Raw genomic sequence first — 14,676 nt, forward strand, 5'->3', positions numbered from 1 at the left:
CTTGTCAGGTACATTTTGTTTACCAAGGCAGCATTCCCTGGGGAGGGTGGCTGGACGTAACTACCCATAAAAAATAACCAGAAATAGGGCCTCGGGAAGATGGGGGAAGCATAGAGATCATGGTCCCTACTTTGCAGAGGGCACAGGGACAAGCCCCTGTCACGGGGGAGCGGACGGAAAAGATATGCTATGAACATAGGCCATGAGGTGTGGTGGGAAGGGTGTACGGTTTGGAGTTGGGGGTCCTACATTGAAGACCCACCTCTAAAGCCCACTAAGCTGAGAGGATGCATCATTCAATCTGTCCAGGCTTTGCTCTACCCATCTATAAAATGGGAATAATGTCAAGCTCACAAAGTCATTGGGAGGATCAAAAGGAACTTTCAAGGTGCTTTTCACTTGAAAATTGCTCCATAACCAGAGGATGTTAATAACGACCCAGGGATTCTGACACAGGACTCTGCAGTCTTCCTTCAAGCTGCTAAACTCCTCCTGGATGCTTGTTAAGTGCAGACGCTGAGCCCTCTCCTGACAGACTGAGGTGGTGCCCAGGAATCTGCATTTTAATAAGCTTATTTGAATGGGCTCCAATATTTGAAACCACTCAGCAGCAGCTCACACCAACACAAAGGAAGTGCCTCTGGGTGTCATTAGAGTCCTGTTTTCCTTTGGCCAATGTCCACAGCCCGCGACCCAAGCAGCCCGGTTTGTGCAATTCTGGAGCTGGTGGAATTTGGGGGCTGGTGGGCAGGCCAAGTGGATAGAGCTGAGAGCTGCTGCTTCCTGCTGGCCCTTGCATCAGGGAAAGTGGGTGACAATGCGAGTGAAACCCAAGCCTCCTCCGGCCTAAGCGGGAAGGCCAAGGGCCGCACCCAGGCAGGTGGCTCTGGTAAGCTCTGTGGCTTAGCAGCCTTGCCGGACAGCTGCCACCTGCACCTGCCACCTGTTTTGCTTCTGAGCTGAGCTGCTGAGGCACAAGGCTCATGTGAGAGAACTGTCTGGAGTGAGTATTGGGGTGAGAGGAATGGGTGGGGAGACTTCAGGCTTGGAAAAGAGGCAGCCTCAACGCTGACATTACTTCATCCCCAGCAGCTTCTGATTTCTGGCCTCAGAACTGCCCAGTAAGACCCTCCTAGAGGCACCCTTGTGTAGGTGGTGGCCTGTAAGTGTAACATTTTTTGAGAGTTTCAGCTCCTTATGACCACCAGGGAGTCCCAAGTACAGAAAATGGCAATGCTCTGGATAGGCACCGGCTCCAGTATCTTTCCCTTTGTGCCCTCAGCTCTCCTCCCTGCCCTGATGGTGTGAGCCTCCCCCAGTTCTGCCCCTTCACTTGCTCATGGTGTCTCCAAGTCTCCCCAGCAGGCCAAGGCGGCTTGGTGGAGTAGTGGGCAGAGCAGCACCCTTGCTTTCCCTCAGGAGTGGGAAGGGCCTGGGAAGGGTATGTGGTCCCTGCGCAGGGTTGGTTGCCAGGGCAACTCCCCACACCCCCACTCCAGTGGCAGTGGGAGCCCTTGCCTTACTCAGGAACGTCAAAATAGCCAGGTCAGATGGACACCCCCTTGCTCCATCCCACAGTGCTAGAAGGAAGAACACAAGCTCCTCAAACCCGAGGGGTCCTCCACCTTCTCCAAATGCTCTCAGTGTGCTGTCTCACTGGGTCATCGTGACAACCGCCTCTAACAAAGACAAGACCCCAGAGGGCTGGTGAGTGACCTGAGGTGGTCACTGAGTTGGGAACCAGCCACACCTGAATCCAAACTTTGTCTTCCTATTTCTGGGTTCCCACCATCCTCTGGGGTTGACACTTTTGCACACGCTATGAGAAGGTCATTGGTGGGCTTTCTAGGCAGAGATGTGCTCATGCTTGAAGCTAGCATGGGTTTGCCCAAAGTGCTCATGAACAAAAGATTCAATAGTCAAGTGAGACTGAAAATTAAATGCATATTACATAGTGCCTATTAGGATACCGAAAGCTCTGCAAAGCCCTTCAGGGAGGAATGGGGTTGAGTCAGGTTAACCCAGAGTCTCCAAAACTTGTCTGTCAGTAGAACCTTCCCTCCACCCAGCCCCACACAATGCCCATTGACAAGCCGCCAGACCCGAGTTCCTCAGACCTCCTTCCTAGAGTGTGAGCCAGGCTCCTTCTCACACAGGATAGGAAAGGGACAAGGACTAGGGGAGGCCATTTGTTTCTATACAAGGGAAAGAATGGCCACCCCTCCTCTGCCCGTCAGGAGGAGGAGCTCCTGCATGCCCCTGCCCCCCGCCCCAGGTCTGCCACCTGGACTGCACAGAATCACCCCTCGCCCCAGGTCCAGGCCCCTGGCAGTGGTGTGCCAGAGCCGATTGTTATATTTTCAGGAATTTTGTGAGTCAGTTGTGAAACCAGCCATGGTAGGAGTATTTGCACTACAGAAATTAGCAAATACAAAGTGGGGTTTGTGTCCCTGGTGGTCTGAGAACCCATTTACCTGTGCACCCCTGATCCTGGGACAGTTTCTGAAATTATGAGAAAACTTTGGAGGGGCTGTGAGAACTGGGTGCTGGGGGTGATCTGATGCAGAAGTCTTCTCTCAGCAGTGCCCTCTACCCCCGCGGATGGGAGTGGAGAACCGCCGAGTGAGACGAACCCCCAGCCATAGCCCACAATGAGTCAGAAAGCGCCTCGTGGCCAGCTCACTCTGATGTTTGTCACCAGCCAGTGTCTCCAGAACCGAGCTATGGGCGTAGACCTGCTCGGGGCGTCGGGGTCCACCATCACCAGCATGTAGGTCGCACTCTGTAACATGCACACCGAAAAGAAAATGTCATGTTAGGGCCAGGATCCTGCTAGGAGAACTGCCAGGTGCAGACAGACCCTCCTGTACCTCTACTCCCACCTAGGATGGCTGGCCCACCCCCGGAAGCTTCCTACCTAGGTCATTATGGTTCTCACGACATTCCTCCTGTGTCACATGTTTATGCTCAGAGAAATAAAGTTGATTAAGAAGACAGCTTAATCATTTGGATTTCCCTTTATGAGGAAGAGAAATAAATCAAAGGAGCATGTTTATTAAGCAAGTGGAAATCCCTAGCATCGTGCTAGGTGCTGTGGAGGAAACAAAGAAATGCACAACAGTTTCCGCCTTTGCTCTGCTCTCTAGAAGTGCACAGTGCAGTTGGAACAACTTATCCATTAGTTCAGCAAATACAGGAAAGCTTACTCTGGGTCAGGAAATATACCAATTGCAAGGAATACTAGGACTCATTCATCCCTTCAGCCAGCATTTACTGAACATGTAGTATATGCCTGAAACTGTTCTAGGTGCTAGGTTTCCACAGGGAACAAGACAGTGCGATCCATACTCTTGGGATGCTTTTACTCTATGTGAGACACACAGATTAAACAAACAAACAAAAAACCCCAGCCAGCCCAAGGAAATGTAAGTTGTGAATATTGTTATAATTAATAAAATAGGGTAGGGTGAGAAGGAGTTAAGCAATCCAAGGATAGGAAATAGCTTGCTACAAAGGCCTTCAGGTGGAAGTTAGGAACAGAAAGAAGGCTATGTGGCCAGGGCAAAGCAAGAGGGGAGTAGACATGGCAGGGCTGGAGAGGTGGGTAGGGCAAGACAACAGGGCGCCCCCTGGGCCTGCGTGAGGAGGGGGGTTGCAGCCTAAGTGCAATGCAGCACCATGGGAGGTTTACTCAGGAGACTAAATCAGGAGAATGATATGATCTGATTTACATTTTATAAGGTCGTTTTGGTGGCTTGGAGGTGAATGAATTGTTGGCAGGAGGCAAGAGAGGAAGCCAGGAGGCCAGTTCAGAGGCTACCGCAGTAGTATACTGAAGGCTGATGGTATCTGGGACTAGGATGGTGGCAATGGGGACAGAAACAGGTAGATGGATTAGGGAAGTCTTTTTAAGTAGAATCAAAGGGATTTGTGGATGAACTAGTCAGTAGAGTAGTGAGAAAGGGTCAGGGGAAGAGAAATCGAGGATAGGGGCTGGGTGTTTGGCTTGAGCAACTGCGTGAATGGTACCATTTAATGACCTAGAGAAGATTTGGAGAGGAGTATGTTTGAAGGGGCACATGAAGAGTTCTGCTTTAGACATAAGTTAGAAGTGCTTCTTAGAAGACAAGCAAGTATATGAGTCACAGCCTGGACTTTAGGGGAGAAGTCAGGACCAGATATAAACACTTGGGAGTCATTAGCATATAAATAGGCCTAAATCCATAGAATAAAATTATTCATGGAAAGATTAGACATGGAGAAGAAAAGAGGTCTCAAGAGTGAACTCTAACACTGAGGAGAGAGGGAGAATCGAGCAGAGAAGACCAGGGAGGTAGGGGCACACCTGAAGGGTGTTATGAAATCTGAGGCAGGAGTAAGTGTCAGCTGGGCTGAATGCTGCTGAAAGGTAGAGCAGGATGAGGACGCGGTGGCCACCACGTGACTTGACAGCTTGAAGATCACCGTTGTCTTGGCAAGACCAGCTTCAGTGGAGTGGGAAGGACAGGTGGGGATGACATGAGAGATGAGGAATTGGAGATAGTTACTGAAGAAGATTTAAAAAACCAGATTTTGGTGAGAAGGACAGCTGAGACATGGAGGGGGTCTTGTTAGAGTGGGAGGAAGAGTTAAGAGACTTTTTTAGCATTACTTTTATTCTTATATTTTAAGAGACAGATGACAGAGAGGCATGCTCTCAGGCTAGTGGAAGTGATCCAGTAGAGAGGAAGGGATGCAGGCTTGAGATCATTGCAAGGGCCAAGACTCTGGGAAGTGGGAGGGGCAGGATGCAGAGTGAAAGGGGAGGCCTTCGGTGGGAGCAGAGGATACAGGGAATTAGAAGACGTGGCGGTGAGGGGTGAGGAAATTGTCTCTGGTTGCTTGTATTTTCTGAGTGAATTGGAGGCAAGATCATCAGAAGAGGGATTTGAGGAGGTCTGCAGATAGAGAAGAAGGTATGAAATAGTCATTTTGGAAAGTAAGGAACTGAATATACCATAAGCATATGTAGTAAGGTCACTGGGTAATATTACAACCCACAGTTGTGAGCTTTTTAACTGTTCAGTGCGGGTGTGGAATAAGTGGTAACTGGGCTTAACTTGAATAGGGACTGGTGAGTATGATAGAAGAGAAAGGTGTGAGACAGTGAGAAGTGAGCAAGATGAGTAGAGAAGAGTCCTGGAGAGAGAGTCAGACATAGACATAACGGTGGTCCCCGTAAAAAGTGCCCGAGTAAAGGAGCATTTATCATGTACAGAGGGAGCACAGAGGAGGGATCCTAAACCTGTCCACCTCAGGAGTCCGGGAAGGCTTCATAGAGTCATCTTTTAAACTTGATCTTGAAGGATGAGCAGGTAAAGCCTCAGGAAAAGGACTCTGTGGGCAGAGGCCAGGGACTGTGCAAGGCTGACTGCGGGATGTGCTGGAACAGAGGGCCTCTGGAAGGAGTGGTGGGTGAAAGAGCTGGAAGGTTATTGGAACTAGATAACAGAAAGCCTAACGTGTCCTGAGCCGTTTGGAATTTGTTTTGTAACAGAACCCACTGAAATTGTTTGAACAGACAACTGGCATGATTAAATGGATGTTTCAGGACAGCACACGATGAGGCTTTGACAATTGGGAGAAAGTTTGGCAACTTTCCAAAGATGAGTATTTTGGAGAAAAATACTGATTGTTGAGTGTCAAAAGAAGCAGTGAACCACATATTAGATGCCACAAGAAATTAAATCGGAGACTATGAAGATAAACACAAGAAAACCTCTAAGAGCTCAGAAAAAAAGGATAAAGAGATGAAAATATTAGGGGAGGAGTCGAATTAAATCATAAACTGTCTGTGTGTGGGGGATCCCAATGGAACCCCAGAGAGAAAAAAACTGTCTAACGGGTGCCCGTATTTTGCCGTGCACAGCGTGCACCCACAGCGTCGTGCGCGTCACACACGGGACTATTATGCCAATTATTATACCCATGGTAGGTCATCACTATACCCTTCTAGAACGCACATCCTTATTTTCCCCTCAAAAATTTGGGCAAAAAAGTGTGCATTATACACCTTTATATGGCAAAATACAGTGTATCCAGGAATTGGTTCTAGCCAAGGCAATAAGAAAATAAAGAGAAACAAAGTGTAAATACTATAAAAGAAGAAATAAAACCACCTATCCTCTCTCTGTCATTCATTTATTTATTTATTTTGCAAGTGCCACAATTGCCGACATGAGAAATCCAAAAGAACCAGCTGGAAACGACTAAGCTAATATTCAATAAAGTGAGTTGTTACAAAATGAACAAAAAATGAGTACTTTCCTACAGACAATAGTAATAGTCCATTAGAAAACATACTTTTAAAATTCCATTTCAAATTGTAATAAAAATATAAAATATCTAGGAATAAACTTGATGAAATATGCAAGACATACAGAAAAAAATCATCACTAATGTACATAAAAACAAAACTTGAAGAGATGGAGAGACATACTTAAAATAATCATTAGCAAATTATGTCACTAATTCTTTAATTAATTAATTTAACACAGTTCTGGAATAATCACTAGCAAATTATGTCACTAATCCTTTAATCAGTTAGTTAACACAATTCCAATCAAAACTCTAAATAGATGTTTTGGGAACATCATAGAATGATTCTAAAGTTAAGAATAATGAAAAAAAATTTTAGCCAAGGCAATGTTGAAAAAGATTAAATAGAGGGATAATATTGACTTTGCAGATATTAACATATATTATAAAACTAAAATAATTACAACAGTGTGGTGCTGATTAAGGAATAAATAAGTAAATGAAGCAAAATAGAAAACTTAGAGAGAAACCCATGTTCTCAATATAGGTGCATTAAATATGTGATTCAGTTGTCATCAAATGTGTGATATTTAATACATGATTAAGTTGTTTCAAACCAGTGGGCAAAGGAGAGATTGCTTTGTAAGTCTACTGAGACAATTGGCTCACCACCTGGAATAAATAAACTTCAGCCTCTATTTCTCCCATACACCCCAAACTTTCGGATCTAAATGTGAAAATAAAAAGACAAGCTTCAAAACTGATTCAGTAAAATTGTAGTAGTTCATATAATGGAATACTCCATTAGATATTAGATGTTTTATGTTGTATAATACCCACTTTACATTAGGTATTATTTTTTATTGTTATATTTTAATATGGGAAACTATCCACAATATACTAGTAATCAAAACGAGTAAGTTGCAGAATAGTTTGCATGATCTCATCTAAAATGTGCAGGAAACATTTTATATTTAACTATATATATATTTATAGATATATTTGCATATGCCCAGAAAATGTCTGGGAAAGTACACTCTGTTAACAGTAAATGGCATGAAGGAAAAGATTGATATATTTAAATAGATATAATTTTGAAACTTTTCTAAAATTCAAGATAATAAGCTGGGAAAAATATTTACAAGATCTATGAAAAATGATTAATATCCTTATTACACATAAAGTAGCTTTTAAGTCAATAAGGAAAAGAGTAATAACCCAATGGGAAAATAGACAAATGACATGAATAGACAATTCATAAAATAGGAAATACAAATTTGACCTATAAAAGTAACAGCAAACGTTTGATTTTGAAGATAGCAAATGATAAAATAAGACCTCATTTTTGCCTATAAAATTGACAGGCATACTTTTATGTTTTGCCCGAGTGCTTAAGATATGTAGAAACAATGGTAGGTTCCAAAATCTCATGTAACATTCGCTCTTATTGTGTCTGCCAACCGGAAGGGAAGACCACCGTGGGTCCGTGCAGCCCGTCGGCGTGAGAATGGCGCAGCACGGCCCGGAGTGGTCATTCCCGGGGGCAGACCAGCGTGCCGCCCTCTCTGTAACTCTGTGTTGAGGAGCTTTCCTGATGTGGAGGTGAACTCTGGAGGTGCTGAGACCCTCTCCCTCCACCTGGCCAGGTGGGGGGTCTGCGTGTGACTGCCTGTCCGGAGAGAAGGAGTGCAAGTGTCCTTGGATGGAATGTGACAGGATGTCTGTAGAGTCTCAAGTCCTCCGAGTACTGAGCAGGCGGGACCTGCGCTAATCGGGTGTTTTGTTTTCTGGCGTTTTCATGTCTGGGCCTTGCTGGCCCTGGAGAGGCTGCCTGTTCCTGCAGGCAGCAAATGCTCACCTCAGAGCGGGCTCTTCAAACATAAACCACCCAGTCCAGAGCCTGCACCCTACGTCACCTCCATCGTCGGCCTGAGCCACCATCTCCCTGACATAACCATCCCAGGGCCACAAACCAGACAGCTAGGGGTGGCCCCTCTGCCCCAGAGCCCACCAGCATTATTCAAACCAGCCAACCTATGTCTCTGCGAATCCTGCCTAACTCATTCCTTCCCAAAAAAACTGCAGTGAAGGCTCTCGCCCCTGCTTTCCCCGCTGCTCCCTGATGGGCTGACCCTGGTGCTTCCCCGGGTGGCCCTGGATGGCTGCAGTGGCTCCTGCTTCCATGGCCCTGTGAGTACAAACCGCTTCCTTCATGACCACCACTCTCATCTGCGTGTCTATCAGCCCCAACCAACACCAGCCCCGGGGGTGTTTGAGAACTGGGCCTTTGACTCCTTATGACTCAGACAGTCCTCCAGCCCATGTGGGGACCATAGGGAATTGGGGAGTGTCTGGCTTCGTATTTTTCTCATTTTCTGATATGATTATGGATGTGGCTTGTTGTCAGCATACACTCGTCCTTGAATGGGAGACTGAGCGGACCTGATAAGTTTAAGGTTTATGGTCAAGTTGACCGCAAGATCTTACCCCTGCCTTAGTGTTAGAGTCACCAGGGGAGATTTTCTAAGCTACCAAAGCTGGACCCTTGGCTTAAGGGATCTGGAGTGGGGCCCAGGCATTGCTGTCAACCTGGAAGTTTCCCAGGCGACAGTAATGTAGAGCCTGGGGCAAGGACTACAGTATTAAAGTCGGGTTCCTGAAAGCCCCCAACCAAATCTACCACTGACTGAAACTCGGGTTTCTCTTCCTGCTCAGTGCACTCTCGGGGAAGACCGTGTGCTCTCTACATAAAGGGGACAGGCTTCCACGACCTGTGCTGGGCTCCTTTGTGCCTGGGCTCTGAAGATTAAAGGGTTTGGGGCACCGAAGACAGAAGCTGAAGTCACAGACACAAGTCATCCCCTGCTCCCACTATCCATGTCGATGTTGGTTGGCATACAAATTTAGCCTATAGTGGGTTGGTTGTGTTTGAACCTCCCCCACAAAGTTCTGTATGGGAAATCTAGTTAAGAGCCTCCTTCCTGGGGGAGGTTGAGTGTAACAGCTGTTCCTCATCAGGGCTCCTGGCCCCACCAGGATGCAGCCTGGTGTTGTCCCTTGAGCCTAAAGCCTTTCCTTCCCGAGGACCGACTCACATTTCAGGCTGGCATCCAGAAGCACATCCTCTCTCTCCATAGCTGCAAACAAAGACACTTCCTGGGCTGTGTGCACGGAGGCACCTGGACCCGGGAGCTGAGGTGCATGCCATGCTTTGGCACGTTTGGGTAGAGGTGTTGTGCAGTCATGGGGATCGATGGCTTTTCTTCCTTGCCTTCCTCTACTACGGGGGCTGCAAAGCTACAGTACTGGATTTCCCAGCCTTTCCTGTACCAGGTGGAGGCCATGCTCTGGCCAAGGAGACATGGGAGAAATTCCCTGGGAGGATCTCCTGAATCGAAAGGAAAGACTCCCTAGGAGAACACTGTTGTTGTCTTTACTGGTTCCCTTCTTCCTGTCTGGACTGTGGCGTGATGCTGGAGGGGACAAGCATAAGTTTGAAGGCCTGTGTACAAAGGATGGTGAAACGGAAAGATGGAAGGAACCCAGGTCCTGGAGCAGCTCCATTCACTCAGGATTGCCGGCCCCTGGACTTGCTGCTGCATGAAACAAACAAACCCCTCGAGTTCCTGTGCTAGGTATTTTTCTTCCTCGCACCCACAGTCCTACCTGGTGCATCATCAGTTTTCTGTGCTGGTTTTGGCAAGTGAGTGCCAGAGGCTGCTCTTCAGAAAGGCATCCGATGTTGTGAAAAGATGACCCAAGTCAATGACAGAGGTCCTGAATCCTAGCCTGAAATGTTGCATGAATAGGCTGAGTGTTTGGGGCTAAGTTATTCACTCTCATCAAGGTACAGTTTACTGATCTGCAAAATGGCAATAATCTGTGTCTCACACAACAGGGTGCTTCTAAATAGAAAATGAGGTGAGAGTGTGAGAGTATTTTTAAGACTGTGAAGCAATGTCCACAGGTCAAGTGTTATGGCGAACAAATGGCCTTGGTGTTTGTTCCCAGAGGTCCCTGAAATAGCAGGATGGCCAGAGACTTCCTCCAGAAGGCCTGTCTCCAGTGCCCAGGGCCTGAGAGATGGAGCTCCTGCATCTCCGGTCCAGCCTGGGGACACTGGAGCGCACAGAGACAGTGGGCCGCACACGCAGCTCTCATTGCTCTCTCTCTCTCTCTCTCTCTTTCTCTCTCTCACTCTCTCTCTCTCTCTGTCCCCAGGGAGACTAAGTGTGCCTGGGAATGGGACAGATCACAGAATCGTAGAGCAGTGGAGGAAACTGGGGCCACAATTCCTTTACGACAAAGCTAGTCAGCAACCATCCAGCATCACCCGGGCACTCCCAGCAAGGCTGTCCCTCATTCCCTGTGGATGAGACTCACCCAGGCACCAAGGCCGCATCTCACGGGGCCAAAAACTGCCCCTTAGTACTCACACTTGTTCCTGTTCTTTCTTTGAGAACTGCCTAGAACAAGTCCCGCCTTTCTTGCACTTGGCAGAGCCTCTCACACACAGGAAGGCAGCTATCACGTTTCGTTCAGGCTGAAGATTGCCATTTCTTCAATGAGTTTGGCCACCTGGGGCAACATCCTACACTCTGTCTGTACAAAGATGTCCTGGCGTGGTTCACAAACCTACGAGGGAGGCAGACCCATAAACAACAACAGTATAGTGTGACATGCTGGGGGCAGACCTACACAAAGGGCTAGGGGGACACAGGTGAGGAACAATATACTCCTGGGGGGGGGGCAGATCATCACGGGAAGAATAAACACAGACTCAGCAAGGGCCAGACATTGTGGTCAGAGGTGGCAGGTGATACCGGTTCGAGTCAGAGTCACATTACTGGGGACAAGGGGTCACTGCAGGAAAAATCCTCTAAATAGAGGTTTTTGTGCTGAGTCTACAGATGGAAAAATTGAGGCTGAGAAGGATCAGAGAGCCTGTCTGAGGCAATATTCCCAGTGATGTGAACCTTGCCTAGTTACCGTGCAGCGCGGGCATGTTGCCTGGACGCTCTGGGCCGCAGGCTCACTGTGTAAGGTAGAGATTATAGTAATCATCATGCTTTTCTTTAGGTTGTTGAGCACATTGAGTGAGTTAATAAAGGGCTTAGAATAGCACCCGGCACATGTTAAGTGATCAGTAAATGCCAGTCACTTTGGACAAGGGAAAGGCTTCTATGGGATTCATTGTACAACCACATCCCTTGTCCCCCAGTTCCACCCTCTTCTCCCTGTACGCAAGGGCAGGCACAGGTCAGGAGGCAGAGGGACAGAACTGGGCTAGACTTCTATTCAAAACAATATGGTCTTCTTTGCCTGTTGCCAGTTCCTCCACACCCAGGTCTCTGGCCACTTGTGTAATTTAAAACATACATGCTACAAAGATATACTGATTGGCAACATGTCTCTGCATCTCTGAATGAAACGCCTTCTGCCACCGCGCTTCCCAGGCCCCCGGGGATGATGGTCTCTCCACAGCATCTGCCCACTTAAGATGGCTGACTCAGGGGGCTCTGGCTGCACGCCACCGGGACTCGAGCCGCGAGTGGTGAGTTCAAATCCTACCGAGTTCACTGTATTCTGCGCACTCCCCAAAGCCTACGCTCTGTCCCTCTGGCCCACTGAAACTTTTCTCACTTAATAAAGCTGAGCGACTTTTTAAAATTTCAAAGCCTAGTAGCCAATCACAGCCAAGCAGGCAGCAGAAATCACTGCATGTCAGGTGAGGAATTTTTTATTATCTGTTCTGCATGCATGGGAGGGAGGAGAAAAGGCGACTGAGGAAAGGGAAAGCAGAAGTGCAGCTTGTAAGAAACGCAGTGATCCTTTCTTTAATTTGTTACCAGATGAATAATTCTACATCCCAAAGCTACATTCACGTCCACCCCACTCATCAGTTCCTCCTCTGACTTACCTATTTCTATGAACGGCACTACCATTTTGTCAGACATCAAATTCAAACCATGAATGGTCTTCTGACTCCTCCCCCTCTCCAATCACATTTGAGTTTTTCTGTATCCATTCTCTGGAGCCCATTCTCGCCTTTCCTCATCCTCTCTGACTCCTTGGGTGAGGACTGAACTAGCTCTTGCCTCTACTATTTCAATAGCCTCCCACTTGGCCTTATGACCTGTCTACCTCCCTTCCCACTCGTGTGTGCTGGCTTCTATTAGGGTAATTGAGGGCTGTCTTGGTAAACAAATTCTTTGGAAAACGAAGAAATAAAGAAAGAAACATGCTCCCAGATCTGGAGTGCTAACTCCTTTCCATGAGTAAATATTCACCCCCCAGTCCTTCCAAGCTGCTAGCCTGAAGTCACAGAACCGGAGCTGGAAGGAAAGAGCACAGAACTGGCTCTCGCAACCCTATAACTGCCTGATAACCCTTCTAAGGAATGGCTGTCCACAGACTTTTGACTGAAACTTTGTAACTTAGCATCAGAGGCCTGTAGCGTGCTGTCCATCAGCCTGCCAGCTGACCCTACCATCGCCCTACACGTGTCCATGGAGGCTGGGAAGGATCCTGACCTCAGGTGTGATTCTGCTTCCCCACCCTTGTGCCCACCAGACAGTCCGCCCCATTCTTCAAGACACACCTCAAAGGCCACTCACCTCCTCCACAGGCCTTCTTCTGAGCCCCTTGGACAAGACACACCATCCTTGACATTGGGACCCCAGCAGCACTTCATTTGTGCCTTCGCTGGAGCACTTGTCATAGTCTGCTATGTACCTGGTTATATGTGGGCTCCGCTTGGTCCTCCTTATTAGATTATAATTTCCTTGTAGGTAGGGACAATTATTTCTTTATTGTTCCTAAAAGGCCTGGCATATATTCTTGCACACAGTAGATGCTTAAGAAATATTTGTTGAAATAAATGTACCTATTTCCTCTGTCAGGATAAGACATTGTTTTCTTTTTGTGTTCTGGAAGGGGGACGAAATTTTTGGTCCCAGAGCTGGACAGAGCCCTTTGTATTGCTGCCCCCAGCCATACAACACTTAGCACAGAGACTTGCCTTTGTCCCTGTGGCCTCGGCCTGGGGGAGCCGAAGCCTCTGACTCCTGAGCCAGGCCTGTCACTTACCCCTCACCTCCCAGGAATCAAAATCAGCCCAGTCAGACCTAACACTTCCTCCCTGGAGCATGGAGGTAAAGCACTGGTTGGGTTGGCTCCTCACTAAGGGCCAGTGTTTGCCTGGAAGCTAGGCCAAGGCCAGGAGGCCTTGGCATTTGAACCAGAACTGGGGCAAGTCTGCTAGGCCTGGCATTGAGCGGTGGGTTGGCCTCCTCTTCTCTCAGCCTGAGCCACCGCAGTCGCCAAGGCCCCCAGTGTGAAGGAATTTGAGTTCTAACTTTAGGTGGCTACGTGGCTGATGGCTGTGTTTGTGAATATCTCATTCCTACTTTGGTTGCCCAGCTGGTGGGAACAGAACGGGTAGTCATGGGACTGTCATCATGTGCTGTCCAGGTTAACATGTAGCATTTCTATTACTATTAACAGACTTTGTGCTCCTCACTCCATCTGTTCTCTGCAATAATTGCAGTTGTACAGACCATGCCTTTGCTACAGGCAAGCTCTGGGGAAGAGGATAGTGCTTTTATGAGAAAAAAAAAAAGTGTTAAAAAATAACAGCAAACACGAGAAGAGTGTGGGAATGGAGCTAACAGCAGGTTCCATTTTCTTTCGGATTCAAGCCCGCAAAGGTGGTGTTTCACACTTGTTCGGGGTGACCAAGCCCAGTCAGATAGGGGCGAGTGGCTAGGCTGGTGGCTCAGCCTTTTGGAGGTGGGACTTCTCACCAGGGGATCTGGCCCCAGTTGAGGTGAATGGACCCATGGTCACGCTAGCCAATGAGGAAGTGCTGAGAAGGACAGGGGGTCCCTTAGGGAGAGACAGCAGCAGTTTTGATGGCATGGCATGTCCTGCTTGAAGGAGCAAGGCGATTGCAAGGCCTGGAGGACATGCTGGGTAATCCAGAAGGGCTGGTAGGGAGGGAGAGGTTTAAGCTAAATGACTGGGCATCTGATTCTCCACACACAAGATGGGAGGGGGTGCTCTCGATGAGCTCCTGTCCTGAGGGCTATTAGGAAAGCGAATGGGTTATTGCAAAATACTATGGATTCTTCTGATAGAGGGTTAAGAGAACTATAAAGAACAACTAAGGCTTGGTGTGTAAAGTACAATAACTATTAAAAGCACGGAGCAAATGCTTATGGATCTGAAGAGCTCTGATTTGTAAGCACAGTGTATGGGGTTTCCATCTTTTCGTGGGGGTGCTAAATAAGGCATAACTGTGAGTACAATGACCAGATGCGTCTTTGTTCTGGGCCTTCCTTCTCACTACCCAGCTTGTCCATGGGAGGGGCCCAACTC

General features: G+C 47.8%; 1 protein-coding gene across 3 annotated transcripts in view; it reads right to left on the reverse strand.

Annotated features, from left to right (window-relative positions):
- Window positions 1-14,676, reverse strand: part of PEBP4 (phosphatidylethanolamine binding protein 4) — a 242,414-nt gene that overhangs the window by 87,970 nt on the left and 139,768 nt on the right. For all 3 annotated transcript variants that reach the window (XM_045195738.3, XM_045195736.3, XM_045195737.3), the window contains exon 4: window positions 2,684-2,782. In XM_045195738.3, the coding sequence (XP_045051673.1) occupies window positions 2,684-2,782 (99 nt within the window). The remainder of the gene's footprint in view (window positions 1-2,683; window positions 2,783-14,676) is intronic.

The sequence above is a fragment of the Desmodus rotundus genome, chromosome 9 (assembly GCF_022682495.2).
Source record: "Desmodus rotundus isolate HL8 chromosome 9, HLdesRot8A.1, whole genome shotgun sequence".
Classification (NCBI taxonomy): domain Eukaryota; kingdom Metazoa; phylum Chordata; class Mammalia; order Chiroptera; family Phyllostomidae; genus Desmodus; species Desmodus rotundus.